Source organism: Squalius cephalus (assembly GCF_949319135.1).
Source record: "Squalius cephalus genome assembly, chromosome: 1".
In the NCBI taxonomy this organism is placed as follows: domain Eukaryota; kingdom Metazoa; phylum Chordata; class Actinopteri; order Cypriniformes; family Leuciscidae; genus Squalius; species Squalius cephalus.
The window spans coordinates 10,998,168-11,021,281 of record NC_137122.1 but is presented as its reverse complement, the minus strand read 5'-3'; the positions used below and the strand labels follow the sequence as shown (position 1 = coordinate 11,021,281).

Genomic DNA, 23,114 nt, shown 5'->3' with positions numbered 1-23,114 from the left:
TGAACGTTTAATTAAACTCTTTGAAAATTGCACACCCTCTCCCAATTGGGACATTTATAACAGAAGTGGTCATTTGCAAGTACTCCGTTCTTGTTCATTTTCATAAATCATGTTTTTTATTATTATTGTGCATCCAAGTAATATCAATCAAACTGCAGCTGGGTTGTTTTGATTAATAATAATAATAACATGCTATTCACTGAATGCAAAAAGAAGTTTGTTGTATGCACTGCTGTTCATAGACTACTATCTCCAGCAGTCATTGCTGGGTTTCTAAATGGTAGCAACTCACCAGGACACTTCACCAACTCTCCAGTCATTCTCCTCTAACCATGCATTTATTTAGACGCCCTCTCACGTCTAAACGGTTCGAAATTATATGGCTGTGGGCCATCATAAATGTTAACTGTGGGTCTTGCCACCTCTTCCTCATCTCAGTTAGACGCCATAGTCAGTGTTAGAACTAGTTCTAGTAGCTGAGCAAGGCTGAGGAGGCTACGTTCCACCACGGCTGCCTCATGTGACGTCATCGCCGAATTGCGTAAAAAATAACCGTTACTAACCAAAAACTACAAAAACTGGACTTTAACACCATTTTGGAGACATTTCTAACTTTATATACATATCTTGACTGCTTTATGTACCCATTAATCGACAGTGGTGTTTAACCTGCACCATGGGCTTTAAAAAATACAGGTAAATTACAAAATTAAAGTTAATTGAAAGTATGCTTTAATATGTTAAAAGTTGTTGTTTTTTTGCAGAGCAGATACATTCACATTTCATCTTTCTGAGTCAAACAAAACCAAGTAATTGCTATGATAAATAATACAACACTCGCTTAATCTTCATAACGTTAATCTCCTCAGCTGACATAGACAGACGCCTAACAAACTTTGTTGTTGTGATAACGTACACGCAGTACAGAGAGCTTTCCCCTCACCACTAAACGAGCTGCTTTAGTAAGGTCCGTGAAAATGTTTCAGGTTTTATTTTCCTTTTACGCCCTGAAGAAGATATCACGAGTTCATTGAAATTATCCATCCTCGATCACTTTTAGTCAGCTTTGACGAAACTCCTCTTAGCCAGCGCGTCTTTTCAAGTGACATCTGACCTGAATACTGCGCGCTGAGTCGCTAAAACGGACTTATCGTGTTGTGTTCACCAACAAGGGTGCGAATGCTTGTCTGTTTCTGCTGTAAAACATGAACTCGCGATGCCTTGACAGCGGACAATACCGGCTTTTGTGAAAAAAACATGTTTAGGGTTTAGTCAGTCTTGTCAGGCGTCTTTTTCAGATGAGGAGATTAACGTTACACACCGGCAGGCGGTTGGTGAGTAAACGAAAATGAGCGCTTTGGCGGAAGGATGTTACGTGAGAATGTGGAGAGTGTCAAAATAAAGGTGTATATCGATATTTTAAGTGTGGAATCGATGCATCGTATCGTTAGACGTTATATCGATGCATCGATCCATATCGATGTATCGTTACACCCCTAACGTAGCTGTGGTAACTAGAGCAGAGCTGGCAACCCGGATGCTGAAACACTACTGACTTTGTGATTGGTAGATAGGTGGAGGGTGGCGCTTCAGGCCAAAACACAACATGACAACATCAGCATCAGTTGAGGGCTGCAACTTCACTTTTTAAATGACAATATCCTGGCCGTACTACTGTTGTCAGTGATATAAGTATTTGAAATGAACATGATTTCTTAATGTCTAGTGACATATCAGGGCCATTTTATGATTAATTGAAATACATTTCTTACATACAGCTCCTTTAAGTCTTGTTTTCTGGGGAAATAAATAAAAATTGAGTTTGTGCTTAAAACAAGCAAAACATGATCTGCCAATGGGGTAAGAAAAATTATGTCCAAATTGGGGGGGGATTGGGGTCTCGCCCAGGGTGTAATTCAATGTAGAACCGCCACTGCTTACAGCCAGTGATGTAGAGTTGTCCTTGGACCTGGTGCCAGTATGGGTGATCCTCTTTCAAGTCGTATGATCCACCCTTCATATGTAGACAGAAAGATGATGACTGGACTGCCTCTGTGATGGTCATGTTCCTCTGGCTGTGTGGACACTTAACTTAACTGCCTGTGCAACTGCCACTGGGGATTTCGCCGCTATCCCACGGTGGCACGGATGGCAGCTTTCTGGTCCTTTGTCAGTCGCATTGAAGCAAGAATTGTCTCAAGCCCCCGACCCACATGCTCCTTCACCAGCTCTGGCACAGTGAGATTGACCTGATGTTGAGGCCGTGGCTCTGGCTCAGGTGACAACAACCATGCCATGCCACACTGTGTGCCCCTCAACGCAGTCCTGAACCAGTCCACATCCTCAGAGGTGATGTCTCTGGCCAGGGGGTTGTATGTTGCCTCACGCTGTGGGTAAAGCTCAGACACCGGCTGGATGATTTTGGAAGATCGAGGCTTCTTCCACTGGCACTCCACATCAGTTGAACTGATCTCCCACATGGCGAAAATGACCAATGCTGCAGCATGGCTACATTTAAACTCTCCCCGTGCACAATCACAGGCAGAGCTAATAATAGTGCCGTCATCTCCCATACAGACTTGTAAAAATAAAATAGCATACCATTTCTTAGAATGCTGTAATATATTTAATTAGCAGCAAAACAAGAATGGGCAGGATACTGTATATGTACCAATTAGTGTTAGTGACGTTTGTGTATCAGCTGTCTCTGAACAGCAAATGATACACCATTTAACATTAACCCTCCAGGGTCGGCAATCAAATAAGCTTTTGTTCACCAATTTCTGCTCATATGTAAATATATAGTATGGGATGTTTTGGCAAAAATAAAGTAGGTATTTTGAATTATCAACTAAGATGTTCTTATAGTGTTTGTTCCAATACTCAAACTAATGAATCCTTACCTTTGAAATACGTATGATAAAATGTATTCTTTTTACAAAGAAAGATTACACTTGAAATATTGTTAAAATTGTAATTGTTGTTGTAAATGTAACCTTTTTTAATAAAATAGCAAAAAATATATTTACAAGATAGATGTAAACAAAATCTTAATATGTCAATATATGCCTTCTCATTAAATTATTTTTATTGTGTTTTATTAGTGACAAATTTCGGGAGAGGATATATTCCAAAACTTTCTGAAAATACAGTAGGGAAATTAACTTCACAATTACTAGAATGATTAGGCATGATGATTTTCACAACATTTTGAAGCAAAAAGTCTTGTGGACACATATTTAGTATGTGTTTTGTGGCCTTATTTCAGAATCTTTAGTTAAGCGTTTTAGTTTTTTCAATAACCATGCATAAACAATATTCTTTCAAAAATACAAACATGTACATACATGTTACTCACATATTATGGTAGCCCTGTTTGTGCTAAATAGAGTGTAATGACAACTTTGTCATTAATATGTTTATAAGCAACTGAAAAAAGCAAAAATGTCAGGGCAAGTCAAAACATCTCAAGGACCCCAAAAACACCTTAGACCCCAGAGGGTTAAATTATGCTGATCTCCCTTAACTCGTAATTTGAGCATTAGCCTATCACTTAGCGTTAGCGTTATAGCTGACATTAACGTTACACCTGTTTAACACTCACCGAAACCTTGTACTGCCGGTCCCGCATACTGGCTCTTACGAAACCGACTAAGTCTCCTTTTGCATAGCTGTAGCTCTCAACTTGACCCGACTTGTAGTGATTTTCACCCCTTTTAATACTTTTTTCCTCGTTCTGGAAGAACGAGATGAAACGCGCTAAGGTGACAGCCATGTTGGTGACGTACATAGTGTGAGACAAGAGATGTAGTTCATTGAGTGATTTTCACATAAAACTAAATCTTACTCCTCTGTTTTATGACAAACTGCGACTTTCTTGACTTTCATAATTATCTTTTAAATTGACAAACATCATATGTGTAATTCAGGGCACAGTTCAGACGGAATAAAAAGATAAGTTGTCTCTCACCATTGACTACCATACATATTTTTTTTTATGAAATAAGGTCCCATGAGCCGGAAGCGGAGGGGAGGGACTTAGGCTCTCTATAGCGGGCAAATGTCCCATTGACCCCCACTGACCTCTCATGTGATCATAAAACCTTTAGAGTGAAAAGAGTAGAAATAAAAATGCAGCACAAGTATCGCTGTGCCCAATGAAAACAATAAAGAAATGAGTCTGCCGCTTAATCAAATTATATAAAGTGTGTTTGATGGTTGTGTAAATATAAGAAATACCGTGAACTTCGCCTCAAGACTCGACGCTGTAAATCAATGAGAGAAGAGATAGTGCGAGCGAGCGTTGATGTCAATGGTAGATGATCAAGGCAAGACAAGTTTATTTATATAGCACATTTCATACACAATGGCAATTCAAAGTGCTTTACATAGAAGAAATTAAAATAATACAAAGAAATAAGAATAATTAAAACAGTTTAGAAAAATAAAATACAGTACAGTACAAACAGTCGGACGAACAGTGGCACAGTGCTCATTCAGTAAATGCACAGCTAAACAGATGTGTTTTGAGTCTGGATTTGAAAGTGACTACTGTAGGAGCACATCTGATCTCCTCTGGAAGCTGGTTCCAGCTGCGGCTGGCATACTAGCTAAAAGCAGACTCGCCATGTTTAGAGTGAACCCTTAGTATTTCTAGCTGATATGATCCTAATGATCTGAGTGATCTTTTGGGTTTATATTCAGTGAGCATATCTGCAATGTATTGAGGTCCTAGGCCATTGAATGATTTATATACCAGTAATAATACTTTAAAATCAATCCTAAATCTAACTGGGAGCCAGTGTAAAGACCTGAAGACTGGTGTGATATGTTCATATTTTCTGGTTCTGCTCAGCGTTCTGGATGAGCTGCAAACTGTTTTATGGTATTTTTGGGAAGGCCAGTGAGGAGTCCATTACAATAATCCACCCTGCTGGTGATGAAAGCATGCACAAGTTTCTCTAAGTCTTGTCTGGAAACAAAGCATCTAATTCTTGCAATATTTTCAGATGATAGTATGCTGATTTAGTTATTGCTTTGACATGACTACTGAAACTAAGGTCTGACTCTAGTGTCACACCAAGATTCCTGACTTGATTTTTAGTTGTTTGACCCCTAGAGTGAAGGTATGCGTTCACCTTGAGAATTTCATCTTTGTTTCCAAACACAATGACTTCAGTTTTGTCTCTGTTTAACTGAAGAAAGTTTTGACACATCCAACTGTTGACTTCATCAATGCATTGGCACAGGGAGTCAATGGGGCTGTAATCGTTAGGCGATAGGGCTATGTAAATCTGTGTGTCGTCTGCATAGCACTGCCGTGCAAAGGCAAAAGACTGTAACTTCGTTTTTGGTCAAAAATTAGTTATTTATATTTTTGGCACATTCAAGACCTCCTTTATCATGTGGATGAGTATCTTGAATCAATTCCATTGTTTTTTCGAGAAAATAATGAGTTGTCTTAACAGTAACTTCCAAAAGCCCATGATAAACTGTCGTGGAAATTACTTTCACAACTTTAAATAATAATTGGAAGACAGCTGGAGATTTCAAAAGTTATAAAAATCTTTATTTCTTGCAAGAAAGGCTGTTCACACATCAGTCAGAGTCTGATATGAGAAGCGCGCTGACTTCTCCTTTTTGCCCAGCTTATATACCCTTAACACATCCTGGTCTGTCTCAAAAGATCGCCTTGGTTACCTTAAAAGGAAAACGTTGTTGTTCAAGACCTCTTGTCTCACATAAATTCTATCTAGACAGGACAATACCATGTCTGCAAAAGTATACCATGTCTACAAAAGTTTCCTGTTATTAGTTGCAGCTGTTCACACATTTTACTTATCTCTATTTCTATCAAAGCTGCACACATACTTTTCACACTTCGCACTTGAAGAACACAAAAGGTCTCTTAAAGTACACATTGTCTCTTTGTTAGTATCCCCTATCACACAGAACATCTTGTTCAAGCTTTGTCTTAACTTATGCATTTCTAAAACTTGGTTACATATCTTTAATAATGTAATTTAGGTTATATGATTCTTAACACAAGTTGCACACATCTGAAAGTAAAAAAACACATCTAAATGTAAAATTTCCATTACAATCCACCCCATGTTCATTCAAAGAACATACACACAATTTGACATTTACTTCTCCATACTCATAGTAATTTACAACAGGTAAATTTTTCCCATGGTCATTTCATTTCTTAGTCAAACTCATGTTCGCTCTCATTCTCGTATACCTCATCTTCAGGCACTGTAACCTCAACTTCATCTTCTTCCCAACATTCTAATTCTAGCAATCTAATTCTATTTTCAGAAAAAAACTAATCATACCATAGTACATTGCCTTTTAACTTTGAATCAAGCTAACGTTTGAATCACATTGAACTATTAGGCCTTTAACAGGCTGATACTGCTGATTAACCATTTTTCTTAACCTTATTTTGCTAGCTTTTAATTCAAGTAGGCGATTGTTTTACTTAGTCAGATCTATTTAAGGATCTGTGTAATAAAATCTAACCAAAAAGTTCTATAATTTTCATTTTTATCCTTAACACAAATATCAATAGTTGTATTATCTTGTTCCAAACAATGTCATTAATTTTAAAATTAACTCAACTCAAACCAGGTCTTGCCATTTAATCTTTAATTACCTATCTTCCTACAGTCCTTTTTTCCCAGTTTTCCAATTAACTGATGGACATAACATGTCCTGCTTCTATTTGTTGGCAATGCGGAATAATTCATAATGGATACATTGATCCAGATCATTAAATCTATAACTTCATTCTGAATTAAAAAAGCTTTTTAGAATTTTGCTTTGAGCAAATATTCTATTTCACTGAAATGTCTTAACTGTTTAGATTCATTTTAGGTTTTTAAATTGAACATTTCAACTGTGTTAAATTCAAATTCAAAAGTGTTACATTGTTCTTGGTCTAGGTTTTAACTTTGTGCCCCCTACACAATTTGATTTAATTAATGCTCTGGGCTTCATTAAATCATTAAAATCTTTAAGTTGGAGATTTGGTTATGCTATAAAGCCGTTCAACTAATAATAATTCAGAAATTAAATATGTTTCCCAAAAATCAATCTCCTTTTGAAAGTTTTTCTTTTTCTTTTGCTATTTCAACAAATGGAAACACCTAAAAATATTTAATTTAGTCATCAATTAATCGCTATAGAAACCTACCCAATTATCTATTCGGACCTAGTCCAGCAAAGAAACTTAGCCTCCCTTTTTAGAGAACAATTATTACCACTATTATTTTTTTTTTATTATTATTATTTATTTATTTTTTTAGCATCTATGATATCTGAATTAGGGTTCTAAAACCCTCAAGTTTCTTCAAAAATAGTCCTTATATTATTTATTATCTTTACAGTAATGTACCTATATAGAGTCCCTATACTCTATAGAATTAAGATATTTTCCTCTTCTTAATTTACGTGTACCTGAAATATTCAAATTAATTAGTAATTTTTCAAATCATGAGATCTATATCAATTCTCAGTCGTACAGTTTGATTGAACTGAATAAAACATCAATTAACATAACACACAATTAATTATTATGCTAAGCTTAAACCATTAGTTGGTTCACATCTTCCTCCAGATGTGTTGATCATCTCGTTGCCCCATGGACGTTCCATCTTCACCAGGGTGATTCTTTGCGAATCGTCGCAATGGGCTTCCCACGCCGGCAAGGGAGGAAAGTTACCAGCACTTCCTTTGTCCCTCACTTGACGCTTTGCGTTGTCGTTGGTGTCGGCGTTGGCGTTTGGGGTTGCTGAGGCTGGTTGGTGTAGTTTAAGTCGAGATGCTTGGATGGAGGTGTCACACACTGCAACCTTGCTGATAGTTGCAAGATTTTTCCTCAGAACACAACCGCAGTCCACTGGACCATGTTTGTGGAGTGAACCACAAGAACAACCTGTGAATGGAGACCTTAAGTATTTTTGTTAGTGACAACATCATTTAACTCATCTGCTTGTCTGGCCTGTCGTCCTTTTTGATGAGACCTGTAAAATTTCATGTTAAACAGTAACAAGACAATATTTTATGCATTTGGAACAGAATCAGTTCTGTTCGATGAGATCCATCATGACATCCTGTAAAAAGTCAAAAGTTAAACATGGAGTAGACAGGGCAAGCTTGCTTGCTCTCTGCCTTCCCAAAGTTATACGCTGCGCGTGTGGCATTGTTTATTTCTGCCACAACAATAACCCAGCTCAGGATAGTTAGCCAAAATCATCCATGGCCATTATTTTGTTGGGTATATTTTCTTCCCTGTTGGGTCATATTTTAACCTGTTTAGATACAGCTGTTTTGATTGACATCATTTATGTCTCTGAACACCATAATTCACACACTCACTTTCACACACTCCACACACCCCTCTCTGGCCAGAGATTCATTCATTCATTCATTCATTCTTGTCTGCCTTAGCAGTTTATGAACTGAATGGGGAACATATAGGAGTGGAATACCACCAAATATGAACGGTAACAAAGTTCGACGACGACAGAAACTACTGAACGTAGACACACTGTGGCATTCCCCTTGCGACAGTGTCTGAACGTTAGGATATCAATTTTCAATTGTGCGATGCAGTCGTCATGTGTTTGAGTTTAACACAGTGAATGTAAACCTAACTTTTCAAAATCAAATAGATTAAACACTTTTAAATAAAAATCGTATAGACCTACAATTGCAGTTGAGAGAATCCGTTTTAATTTCTCAAATGCAATTTGTCATTCTTTGCACAATTAAAATTTTTCAAACTTTTTGTTGTTGCTCACAAACTATTTAAAAGAATATTTAGAAATCTTCACACAATCTTTGATCCCTGGACAAAAATAAAAACATTTCTATCTTGTACTCCTGGTGATGACAGCATGTGATTTCAAAAGTTTAGAATTAGAAAACATTGTTTCTATTAAATCTAACAATTATCCCAGTTAACATAAGCCATTGACTCTTAGAATGTCATGGATCAAAAACATTTTCCACACTGTCTTCCAGGGATGACGGGATACAAATTCTAGACGCCTTCATATAGAAAGTATAATATTTAAAACACGTGCAATTCATATAGTACTATTTATTCATCACTTTAAGAGCACCTGTTGCTCGGTTTTATATATCTCATCTACATAAATACATAATTAAAGTCTAACTCATAAAAGTTTATTTATGACTCAAAATTTCCTAATTATCACAGAATGCATATTCCTACTATTATGATTTATAATTTTATCAATTTCTTCATTGTACTATCACACATAACTTCAACAGTTCTGATTCCATTAATATTTTTTCTTAGTGACTGTTTGTAAAACCCTGTGCTCTCAGATTGCCACACATTTTTGTCAGTGGTTGGCCACCATCTTTTAGTGAGTCACATTGTTTCACAAAAAGCCCCAATTCTCTCCACTCTGCAGTCAGTGGTTTAGCTAAAGAGATGTGAGGGACGGCCCCCTCCACATCATACAGTGATGCTTGGCTATCAGTCAATTCAACCTTCACAGCACACCATTTATCTGACCAAACTAACTCTGAGGTTTTCAGTTCCTCAATCTCTAGTTCAGACCATTTTTCAGCAAAAATTTCATCTGGCTCATTGCTAACATGACATGTGCAATGCAAATCACTTTCTTCCATGAAATCATGGTCAGGAGGCATCCTATTTGTGTCTTTGTTTTGCAGACCACACTGAGGAGTGCTCCATTCAAAAACATATAATGTTTCAGTTGGCATTCGCACCATATTCATATCAGCAGTGAGGCCACTGTCATCACAATACAAATTCAGCTTTAGTTTACACATCAAATCTCTTCTCAGAAGATTACAAGGACAGGTAGTAGTTACAAGAAAAGCATGAGAAAATGAGCGATCACCAATCTGACAAGACAAATCTGCTGTATATGGTTCCTTTACCAGATGCCCTGTGGCACTTCTGGAGGTTGCCCATTTTCCAGATAATACAGTTAAATCAGGCAATTGTTCATTTTTAATTCCTGAGTTCGTCACTCCACTGTCAATTTAGAACTTAATTTTCTTTCCCTCGACACTAATGTCAATCATTGGTAATTTTGCAAATGCTTTATACATTTGTTCAGTGTCAGCAAGCGAATTTTCTTCATTGCAAGAAACAGCAAGCACATTTTCTTCATTGCAAGGAGCAGAAAAGAGATAAGATTAGACATATTTACCACCTGGGAGTCAGACCCTTCACCGTCGCTCCCCTCCCCCTCCTTCTTTCAATCTCCTTGTGGCTCTGGTGGCTGTTGGAATCCTCTCTTCTTTGGAGGATCCGGACAGTTATTTCTCCATTGTCCTTTTCGCCCAGAATTTAACAAGCTTCAGGGTCCATTGCAGGTTGGTCACCCATTCCACGTCCTCTTCCTCCTCTGCCTCGTCCTCTTCTGCCACCTCTTCCTCCTCCTCTTGAGTAATTTTCCATCATCAACCCTCCCATCTTCAGCAGAGCCAGTTGAGTGTCTTTGTCAGTCTTTTTCTGTTTGTTCTTGGCTTGGTCTCTCAGCAGCTTTTGTTGATGCGTTGCGTGTCATCGAATTTCTTCCAGCCGCGCTTGGTGGTACCCCACACAAGACGTTTTGACCTTTTTCCCTATTTCAGGGTCCAGACCGTCCAGAAAAACAGTTTTCAGATACTTATCTTTGATTGTCTGGCCTGTGCTTCTCTTTGGGTTGGTGAACATTTACTAATTTTGGAGATGGAGGAGTGTAGTCTGGAAGACCAGAGGGCAGGGTGATTGAACCTAGCAGGCTTCGATATGGGTGTTTTGGTGGTCTTGCTTGCAGACTCGTTCCCTCTTCTTCTTTGCCTTTTCAGGATCTTGACCTCCCATTGCTCCTGGTTGTCTTTGTGGTTCGTGGAGGGCCACTGCTGGTGGTGGTTGGTAGGGGGAGTAGGGAGCCGGACAGCGGTCGTCCTCAGCCAGGTGGGTTTTCATGCATCTCATTTCCTCGGAAGAATTAGAAACAGAGTTTAGTAAAGTTTTTCTGGCTTCCTCTGCCTTTGTCTCTCTACTATTTGCACTCTCTAATGGTGCTAATGCTGCATTTATCTGTCTTCTTTGTCTGGTAATTGCCTCATTTAACCATACATCTACAATTCAACCATCAAAGTCATAATTATCTTTTTCTGTATATTTTTGGACTTGCTTTTTGTCCAATTTTCCTTTGTCTTTTGCAGATGGCTTACACTCAGACATTAAACACACATTAAATCCGTACAATATTATTAACTGTGGTATCCTATGATGCCACCCCGTTCCATTTTTCTTGGTCATGGAACAATATTTCCCTTTTGAGAAATCCACTGTCTCCAACTCTTTATCATTAACATTACCCATTTTTGCACTAATTTTACTCAACAGTATTTATATTTGCGTATTTAAATTCCTCCCCTGCGTGGTCACCACGCACTATATTTACTGTGTTAATTCTTCCCCCCAGCGTGGCCACCACGCCTGCCTAAATCCGTCAATTTAGGACTTTCAAAATGCCCACATCCGTCGATGCTAGGTCTTTTTCCCAAACAAGTGCCTTCTTAAATGTTCGAAAATTACTATCAGGCTTATTTCAAACAGCACCTTGTCTGGACGTTTGAGAAATTACTATCAGGCTTATTCTCAAACTCTGGCCCTTCTGGGAAAACAATTAACACATGGCATTTGAGAAATTACTATCAGGCTTATTCTCAAACCCTGTTTGGAAATTACTTTCAGGCTTATTCCAAACTCCTGACCCTTTTAGGAAAAATATTCAATACGCAAATAATTTTCTTATTTACTCACGTAAATAATTTTCCCTCACCGTGCTTTTGCAGCTTGGTTCTTTTATTCGGGATCGCGTCCACCTAGGCCTGCCGTGGTGTCCACAATTCTCCCGTCCCTTGCATTTTTAGCATTGGGGTATCGGAGCCAGAGACTTCTTGTCTTTGGGATGTTCAATCAATTGCTTCGTCCACGGAGGTCATCAGCTTTGCGAATCCCATCCTCGTCGCCATTTTTCGTGGAAATTACTTTCACAACTTTAAATAATAATTGGAAGACAGCTGGAGATTTCAAAAGTTATAAAAATCTTTATTTCTTGCAAGAAAGGCTGTTCACACATCAGTCAGAGTCTGATATGAGAAGCGCGCTGACTTCTCCTTTTTGCCCAGCTTATATACCCTTAACACATCCTGGTCTGTCTCAAAAGATCGCCTTGGTTACCTTAAAAGGAAAACGTTGTTGTTCAAGACCTCTTGTCTCACATAAATTCTATCTAGACAGGACAATACCATGTCTGCAAAAGTATACCATGTCTACAAAAGTTTCCTGTTATTAGTTGCAGCTGTTCACACATTTTACTTATCTCTATTTCTATCAAAGCTGCACACATACTTTTCACACTTCGCACTTGAAGAACACAAAAGGTCTCTTAAAGTACACATTGTCTCTTTGTTAGTATCCCCTATCACACAGAACATCTTGTTCAAGCTTTGTCTTAACTTATGCATTTCTAAAACTTGGTTACATATCTTTAATAATGTAATTTAGCTTATATGATTCTTAACACAAGTTGCACACATCTGAAAGTAAAAAAACACATCTAAATGTAAAATTTCCATTACAAAACCAAGGCAGAACACCGTAACATCAGTTACCACTCTTTGGCTTTGTTTTGGAACGCTCAAATTATGAGTTACGGTACTGTGCCTTTGTTTAGCCGCGCGTCAATATGAAGTTACTGTGCCGGTGTTCTATCACATAATGCTTCCTACCAGATTGTACAGTTATCTGCCTTTGTTTTAATGTCCATTAAAATTAAAATTATGGTGTAGCCTGTGTACTACAGCTGCCATCAGTCCCTCTAACTTCTGATGTCCTCAGAGCTTTGTCCTGCACAATTGACTTGGCATGACTTCTTACTTTTTGCTAACAATACAAAGGTAGAGTACAGTAACTTTAAAATAGTGGTCAAAAGTCAAGTTTGAGCTCAAGATTTTTTTTATGTATAATTTTCATTACTAAAACATCTATTTGCCAGATTTCCAGTGTCCTACCTATAATTAATTTAGCGGGACAGCAAAAAATATTTAAAGTAATTTTTCTCAGTTCCACACTCTAAGGTCTTTTGCCTTTGTAGGGCAGAGCTGTGGTAAGCAATTTGGTTCTTTCTCATTATTTGGCTCATTGGGAGCATATACAGGTTGAACAGGAGTGGCGCAAGAATTGAGCCTTGAGGGACTCACTATCAGAGTCAGCACGTAGTTGTATCCCTGCTGCTAATGTTTCTGATTATGGAGTCCCCCACTATCAGAGTCCTGGGCTCGGCTGCGCTCTGAGCTGAGTACCGCTGTCTGCTCGACCTTGAGCGCCAGTTAGCATCAGTGTTAGCTACTGGCCCATTCAGGCTGTGTTTGATCACATTCATCACATTTGGGGATTCCTCATTTACATTCATTAGTACTTCAAATCTGTTCTCTAGATGTATAGGCGGTGGTAGGAGACCAGTGTTTGCAATCCTTGTCAGAGCTGTATCTGGGGTAGAGGATGCTTCTGCGGCAATATGTGATGCTCGTGACAATCTGATGTCTCGAGTGCCTTTGGGTCTCGCTCCGTTTGTGCCATCGATTAGTAAGTCGATCGGCTTGTTTCTCTACCTGTCGAGGAGCACTAGTTTCATGGGACTCACCGGTATGCTGAGGGTGTCCATGACGAAGCTCTGTTGTGTGCTCCGTCTGGTTTGGTGGTCCCGTAAGTAACTTTGTTTCAAGAACTGCAATCCTTTGTAAAAGTCTGTGGCAGTTAGTGCAGCAAGTAGATTATTGAACCAGAATAGGCATTTTCTCTCTTATCCTTATGAGTGTAGGCAGTTTTGTTTTCCTTTCCCCGGAATGTAAGTTGGTCGGGTAAAAGAATTCTGAATAATCCAAACTTTGTCGTTTGAGCACTGTGCTGATTTGCTGAAGTTAAAATTAGGTGATAAAAGAAAAGAAAATATAAAAATATAGGAGATAAAATGTAAAAGCGATAGAGCAAAGGGCGGAGCAGTAAGCAAGAGCGTCCGAACAGTAGCAGAGCAGGAAGTGTATCAAAGATGCTCCAAATACTGTTCATAACAACAAAACATCTATAAACATCAACATAATCACACAAAAATAAAAAATAACTTATCTTTATTCGAGCTGCTCTCTTTCTGCTGGTTGTGTAAAGCTGTGGTGAGATGGACACAGTAATCATTTCAGTTTATTTTGTAAAAACTGTGTTGTTTAAAGTTCATAGTAACTATTCTGACTTCATGAAGCCTCATGGTGTGAATGAAACATCAAACTGACTAGAACAAACTCTTTGAAATGTATATATGATACTGGATATCAAGGGTGAAACTGTTAATAATGTAGATGGACAGCAATCTCATTCAATGTCAGTCATGTGTGCAGTGAAATATCATTTATTAGGCATTTAAAAGCATATTGAGAAAATTAAAACATTGAAAGCACAATAAGCAAAAAATGCTTCATGGCTTTCAGAAATAAAATTATTCTTGATTCAAACAGAATCAGCAGAAAATAAAAATGGACAATACAATTTTTAATAAAATGAGTAAAGATTTTATTCAATAATTACATGAAGCAATTACAAACATTAAGTAAAAGTGAAGGAGAATGAGACCGATCTCTCTCTTTACTGACTTATAAGAGCCAAAGCACTCAAGAGAAGAAGAAAAGTGTCCAGTTTCAAAGATACATGAAAGTATATCTTGAGTTTGCATTGAAGAGTAGAAGTGGAAGAGAAACTAGATGTTCTGATGAAAAACAATGAAGAACGAGTTAAAAATGAATATCAGATTCCTGTTTCTCTTAAAAGTGTTATGGCCTTTTTCTCCAGTGTGAATTTTCTGGCACTCTTTCAGTTCATCTTCTGTAGTAAAGGACTTCAGCACTGAAACACACACCGCTGTGTCTTTTCTGCTGTAATATTACTAATGAATCTTCTCCTTTGTGTGAATCTTCAGGTGTTTCTTCAGGACTGACTTTCTCCCAGTGTGAACTCTAATGTGAAGCTTAAGAGATGATTTGTGTCTGAAACTAGTTCTGCAAACACACGTGTGGCTTTTCTCCAATGTGGATTCTCTCATGTCTTTTCAGATTTGATGATTGACTGAATCTCTTGTCACAGTGTGAACACTTGTAAGGTTTTTCTCCAGTGTGGATCCTCTCATGTGTTTTCAGATCTGTTGAATGACTGAATCTCTTGTCACAGCGTGAACACTTGTAAGGCTTTTCTCCTGTGTGGATTCTCTCATGTGTTTTCAGATGTTCTGATTGACTGAATCTCTTGTCACAGCGTGAACACTTGTAACGTTTTTCTCCAGTGTGAATTCTCTGGTGCAGTTTTAAACAGTTTGCTGTAGTAAAAGACTTCCCACACTCAAAGCACACGTACTCTCTCACACCAGTGTGTATTTTCTGATGTGCATGTAAATATAGCAGCACTGAAAAACTCTTTCCACACACAGAACATGAATGCGGCTTCTCCTTCATATGAACTATCAGGTGTTTCTTCAGGTGTGATGCACTAAAAAAAGTTTTGCCGCATTGATCACATGTGAACGGCTTCTCTCCGGTGTGGATCATCATGTGACGCAAAAGACTATGTTTGGTTGTGAAACTGTTCCCACACTGAACACACATATGTGGCTTTTCTCCAGTGTGGATCCTCTTGTGTTTGGTCAGATGTTGTTTTCCTGCAAAACTCTTCCCGCATTGAACACATGTGAATGGCTTCTCTCCAGTGTGAACTCTCATGTGAATATCAAGACTTCGTTTGGTTGTGAAACTCTTCCCACACTGATCACATGTGAACGGCTTCTCTCCAGTGTGAACTCTCATGTGAATGTCAAGATTATGTTTGGCTGTGTAACTCTTTCCACACTGAGTGCAGGTGAAAGATTTCTTGGCTCTTCTTTTCTTTAAAAATGTCTTTTTAGTCTTTGAGCGACTCAAAGTTTTTTCTCCAGGTTTGACATGATGTCCCTCCTCCACTTCACTCAGTTCTTCACTCTCCTCCTTCACTTCACTCAGTTCTTCACTCTCCTCCTTCACTTCACTCAGTTCTTCACTCTCCTCCTTCACTTCACTCAGGTCTGAAATCAAAGAAAAAAGGTTTAATTTAATTTTCAGCAAAATAATTTGAAGAGAGAAATATGAAAGTGAGCAATATGAAAGTGAGCCCTGATGTAATAGCAGAAAGTACTAGTAGACAACTGCTATAAAATATCATAATTCTGGTGTTTTCATAAATTAATTGAGTGAATGAGGTACATTGATCTTTCAATTATTATTTTCAAGGCATTATAAGCACAAATCACGTTTCCGAAGTAAGAACTATTAAATATTTGATTAATGACATAAATATCTAATGTAATATTAACATTTATACAATAGTGCCTAGACAGGGGTTAGGGCTTGGCAAAAAAAAAAAAATTTTTTTCGATTAATCGTTTTTTAAAATGTGGTTGATTCAAAATCGATTCTCAAACAACACGAATCGATTTTTTTTTCCATATTTATTTATCTATTACCCAAAAGCCAGTATTAGTTTTCCTCCACTGTTCATAGGCTTGCAAACTCCATTTTATAGCTAATGATTTTTTGTTTTAAAAAGATTTGTTTGTTTTATCTTAATCATAAAATAACCTCAACTAGTGCTGCACGATGAATCATATCGCAATCGCGCTGTCAAGCCTACATTGTATGACGCAAAATGCTGCAATTTTTTATAAAATAAACAAATTTGGGCTTTTAACACACTGCAGCATCTGTTCATTTTTGTCATCCTTTGGCTAGTGTTACATGATCCCGCTCTTATTCATGCAAATGTTTTTAAACCATTCATGCGCGACAAGACAAAAAAGAGCTCGCTGCCTGTGAATGTCGTGACTGTGACACACAGAAAGACTTGCGCTGATATCGTGCATGTGCACAAAACAGCCCAGAATAGAGTTATCTTTCGCACTTGAATGAACAATAACACACACAATTATGCCACAATGTCTTTTTGTCGAGTATCTTCATAACATAAGAGTAGTCTTATGATGAATGTGAAGAGTTGTGACTCGTGAGAGAATGAGGCACGTGTGAGATCCGCGTCTCCGTCAGCAGCGGCTGGTCTTAAAGGGACAGTACACACTAGCCACTAATTATCTCTGTCATTAAAGTTAATCAAAGAAAAAAGGGAACAGAGAAAAACACTTACTGCTCTTGACTAAATAACTTTTGTAACTTTAATAAGGAGTAGTCTATATATAATTTATAATTAATGCAGCGCAGACTGTTTGATAACTTTATTCAATTTCTGAATATGTCCTACCTGTTAGACAGGAAGGGCACAGGTAAATATGATTCTGTTTTAATGTACCCAAGTGTACCTAAAATAAAAAGTGTAATATACAGGTTTGTAGCTCTTAATTTATTTTTATTAATTAACCACTTGTAAAGTTATGTTCACTTCTCTTCTTTTTTTTCTTTTTTTTTCTTTTTTATAAATATAGGATTTGTGTTAAATATATATTCATTGAGTCGAATCAAAATCGAATTGAGAATCGAATTTAGAATCGAAATCGAATTTAGAATCGAAATCGAAAATTGAATCGAAATCTAATCGAAAGTTTGCGAATCGAAATCGAATTGAAACATCTGAATCGATACCCAGCCCTACTAGGGGTGTGCAATATTGACAAAAAAAAAAAAATTGTTATTTGTTAGATAACAAAAATTAAACAATATTTAGCTGAGTCTGTTTTGTTTGGTACCGGCCTGTCATGGATTAATAAATATGAAAATAAAACCACCAGTAGGTGGCGGCAAGTCCATGTCTAAATGAGCAATTAATTGAATCATTCATTCAAATGATATGTTCATATTGACAGATTCATTTAGAAATGAAGCAAGTGGAATATGGAGGCAAATCAATCTTAAATTTAAGTTGATGTACATCTCTCTCTAGTCTGTCTGTCTGTCTGTCTTACTAAGCTGGGCAATGCGTCTTTTGGTCTGTTTCGCCCAACAACAAAAAAAGTGAGAGTGAAATACAACTATTTATTACATTTGATAAACGACAAAGGGCAACGAACGGTCTTTGTTTATAAATTTCAGCTCGGAAAAGATAACCGCATCGCGCGTTGACATGCGTTCATATGTGCGTGCATGAAATGAAATGCGCACTTGCCATTATAGGCGCATATTTAAAACAAGACAATGAGTCTCCAAGTCAGTTTAGTCATAACTCTGCAATAAAGCAAGATGGAAAGCAATGTATTGACATTGGCTATTGATTTATAAGCTATATTGCATTTAAAATGTTGATTGGCTGGACATATTCAATTCAATTCAATTCAAATTTATTTGTATAGCGCAAAATGGCAAATGGTTTCCATGGCTCACGGGTCAGGTAGGAGGGCCCCTTAACAGAAGTTTGCTTAGGGTCCCAGGGAGTTCAGGATCGGCTCTGCACTGGTCTCATCGAGATTGTTCTTTAAATAGTGAATAGACCTATTTTAATGAGCACCCAGTGTTAATTTGCCATTTGTGTATGTTGTTAAATTATTAAACACTTGTTGTTTATTACTCACATTTGGCATGACATCTGGATAACAGTCACAAACATCTTAATTCATGTTGTTTCTTTATTCTCTTTAATACTTTACTTTTTTGTATTAATGTCTTGGTAACACTTTACAATAACGTTTCATTAGTTAACATGAACTAATAATGAACTGCATGTATACATTATTTACAATTTTTTGTTAATGTTAATTTCAATACTTCAATTTACTAATTTATTAATACTTCATTAACATCTTGTTAACATTAGTTAATGCACTGTGAACTAACAATGAACATGGTTATGAAACCCATACTGATTATTCATTCACAAGACTTTTGAAAATTGTATCACATAGCCTAGAATATTTGCTCCAAAACTGTGAAAATCACCCTGACTGCTCATTCAGATAAAACAATATATTGATTTAAAATTTGTAAGACATGTTTTGTGTGAGAAAGCTTTATGCGAGGAAGCGTGAACATCCTGAATATTTATGTATTTCACACCTGAGAAAGACAAAGACCCTCCCCTAATGGCCCTATTAGGAGCTATCAGACCCTGTCATTCTGAGCAACCTTGCACAAAGAATGAGGAGATTTAAAAAAGAAAGGCTTTTTGATTGTTTGGATTTATTTACAACACAACATACTCCAAAGATACAAAAGAAATTACAAAAAAGCACATTATTTAACACACTGATCTAAAGACAAAGACTTGAACAGTCACAAACCTTTGTGCCAAATATATCCAAATAGAAAACAACTATTTTAAATTGTACAAATATTTCACAATATTACTGTTTCTACAAAATTGTATCCACTGTACAATTATCACATTAACGACAATGATAATTTGCTGAGCCAGAAGAAACTGTACATCTCTTTAGTTTCATACAGATTACATTGCAGGAGAATATTTGTTTTAATTTCCCAAAAAATATAAATATAAACTAAATTGATTAAAGTCCAACATTTTGGTAACATGGCTGCAAAAATGTTTAACTTGATATAAATGTAAAATAAAATTTTACAATCATCTGATTTTGACAATCATTATGAAAGTTTCATAAACCCTTTACTGACCATTTGTTGAAAACAAAAAATAATAACAATAATAATAAAGAAAACTATAACCATTTAAAAAAAGTGATGAAGTGCTTGAATGTGTCTAACATGAATGGTCTTCAGCATCATGAATGAATGAAGAATAAACACCAACCTCTTTGTTCTTCAGGATCTTCAGTGTGTTTCATTCTGCAGGGTTCTGGATCACTCATGTTCTCACTGTCCTCTTTAATAAACTCAGTCTTTGCAGATTTCAGCTCTTCCTGATGCTCTGATGCTCGTCTTCACTTGCAGCTGATGGGAATTTACAGCATTTATTGGAGAACTGCTGTGGGAGGAGCATCACTGATGATGAATTGCTGTGGGAGGAGCTTCACTGATGATGTAACTAGTGGGAGGAGCTGATCTGCCTAAATAAAAAAATTATCAGTTACTGAGTTTGGTTTTATACCAATTGATAACAGAACATAAATAACGTAAATTCTTCCAATTATAAATAATGGTAAAAAAAATAATAAAAAATTACAGAAACATAGGGGAGAGCGGGGCACAACCTAACGAGGGGCTAGTTGAAACACCCTTGTTTTAAATACTTCCACACATGCTAACATTTAGAAACTTAGTGTATTTACTAGTTGCCATTTCAACACGAGAAAAAAAATTGCGCCAAAATTCAGAAATCCTTGGAAGATTTATTTAACCAAAGCTAAAGTAAATGTCTTATGTTATTTTTTCACCTATATTTTTGGTGTTTATTTTACATTAGACAAATCTGATATTATTTTAATCCCCAATGTGTTATTTAACAGTTGATATGTTTCTTTAATGCTTTGCTAACTAGCAGAAGACACTAGCAGGGTTTGAATATCAGTTGTGCAGGCCGGGCTGCCAACTCTCACGCATTCACCGTGAGACTCACGCAATTGACACTTTTCACACACTCTCACAGCACACATCCATTTTCTCACGCACAGAAAAATCGCGAAGCAAAGAGGACATGGAGACCGACAGACTGGACAGAGCAGGTTACTTATGATATAATACCGTTTTGGCGCTTGTAAATGTGACGTAACAGATCCCTAGCGCACGTGAACCCATCATCTCTACTAGCTAATAGTAAATAAACACGAATGAACAATGTTGAAAGATACAGTACAACTTCCTGAAATGTATATTCCTCATACATAATATCTTATATTATTATAATTTAATGACCATAATATAGGCTATAGCATTTTAGTTGGCTAGAAAAAAAGAGCTATAGAGAGTATTTTGCTAAACATGTGTACTATTTTACATATTTATTATATTTTTTACTTAAATCATTAAATACAGTTGTTATTATAATAAAAAACGCATTATTTAATTGGAGTTATTTTTAACCTTAACTACCAGCTGATAGGGATCTCTGTATGTTTACAGCATTAGGTGAGATTTTAAGAAAACATTTTTTTCCCCAATAAAAAAGCCATTATTTAATGTCATTCACCATTGCTTTGAGGCGGAAGTATCGGAACCGTTTAGGCAACGGTACCAGTTTAAAAGTATCGATTTGGCACCAGTAGGCTATTGGAAAAAACCCAAACGATACGCAAACTCAAACGATACCCAGCTACTACTGTGTTCATCTGATAAACCTTGAACCACTCTTTAACAGACATCTTGGATCTGTTATGCTATATTAATTGCAACAAAGTAATTAGATCAATAACATATTTTAATTTTGAGTGTTCAGAAACTGATGATGGCCATAAAACTTTAAAAAAGAGAAGCAGCATTAAGTATTATATATAGATTAGTTAACATGTCCAGTTTCAAACGTCATTAATATTTAGGCTATCTGATATTATATCAATTGTACTATATCTATTTATCATTTATGTTGAACTTTCCCCATGTTTACATTTACATTTATTCATTTAGCTGACGCTTTTATCCAAAGCGACTTACAATTGCTATACATGTCAGAGGTCGCACGCCTCTGGAGCAACTAGGGGTTAAGTGTCTTGCTCAGGGACACATTGGTGTCTCACAGTGGATTCGAACCCGGGTCTCTCACACCAAAGGCTTGTGTCTTATCCACTGCGCCATCACCACCCACCATGTTCATTACTCATTACATGAACAATAAAGTGTGTATAATTATCTGCTCTATATATTTAAATTTTAACAATATAATCTGCAAACAATAAATGTCAACAAAGAAATATAAAGGTAGGCTACAAATAAAATGGCAACAGCAAAACTTGAGATCGTTTCCCATCAATTCCCCTCACAGATCGCAAACTTTACCTTGACATTCAGTAACAGTTCTCACTCCAAACATCGAGACAATCACACAAACGAACACAAAATCGCTCAGGTCTGAATGAACTCAACATATTCTCCTCATGCTCGCTGCTGCTGCACTAAATGTTTATTTCAGAAGGAAGACGCCAGAAAAGACGCACAAGTATCGCTGTGATCGATGAAAACAATACAGAAATGAGTCTGTCGCTTAATCAAACTGTATAAAGTGTGTGTGATGGTTGTGTAAAGATGAGAAATACCGTGAACTGCTCTCCTCCTCCTTCTCCTTCTCCTTCTCCTCTTTCTTCTTCTGATATTTGCGGGCAGACTATAGTCGCTAGAATGGCGTATTGCTGCCCTCCTCAGTTCATTAGAAGAATTAATAGATTTAACAAGTTTTTTTTTTTTTTTGTCTCATAGTCCTTAGTAGGCTACAAAGTAATGATTAATAAATAACTTGAAATTCCAGCTTCCAACAGCTCTGAGTTCATGAGATTTCTTTCTGACATAAACAGTCTATTAGTGCATACAGAAAACATAAAATCAATATGGATTTTATGTTTTCTGTGCACTGAAATCATGCATGTTAGGTGATGATCACATAAACCAATTTAATGTATTTAACACCCTTTGAAACACGTGTTGAATATATTATCATTTTCGTTGATGTATTAGTCCTCTCTAATCTAACTTATTGCTGATTATCATTAATTTCATATTTGGTCAGTTGAATTGTACCTGTCATGATTGCATTAACCTAGTGTTTTAATACTATGATGGTACAAAAGTAAAATTGATAATGAGCCCACGTAAAATCTTTGGTCCAGTCGAGAACCTGTAAATCATCCTTATTAATTATTATTTCTTTTTCACTCATCATTTCATTTCTTTTCAGTTTGTAGCGAAGCTTAGTGACGAACTAAGATGTTGAGTTGGTTATTCTGACCATTACATTAGCTTTATTGGCTTTGCTGACAGTGAGTTACTGTTAAAATAAGCTGTAGATCTGGGTGAAACTGCTCCTGGGTTATTTGTTGAAGGAACCTCCTGCTATTGCTATTAAAGCGGAGCAACAGCATGCTTGTCTGCACATTTATTAAACGTATTCCTATCGGGATATTAGTCAGACT

At 36.9% G+C, this 23,114-nt stretch overlaps 2 protein-coding genes across 2 annotated transcripts in view; both read right to left on the bottom strand.

Moving 5' to 3' along the window:
- LOC307163209 (uncharacterized protein) overlaps nt 1–23,114 on the bottom strand; it is a 325,993-nt gene that overhangs the window by 33,641 nt on the left and 269,238 nt on the right. The gene's annotated exons all lie outside the window — the stretch shown is intronic.
- LOC307163435 (uncharacterized protein) lies at nt 14,901–22,293 on the bottom strand. Its single transcript, XM_079879467.1, has 3 exons — nt 22,245–22,293; nt 19,850–20,105; nt 14,901–16,169 (listed from the first exon to the last, which is right to left on the bottom strand). Exons 2-3 carry the CDS (start codon nt 19,905–19,907, stop codon nt 15,112–15,114), a joined length of 1,116 nt encoding a protein of 371 aa, XP_079735593.1. The 5' UTR covers nt 19,908–20,105; nt 22,245–22,293; the 3' UTR covers nt 14,901–15,111.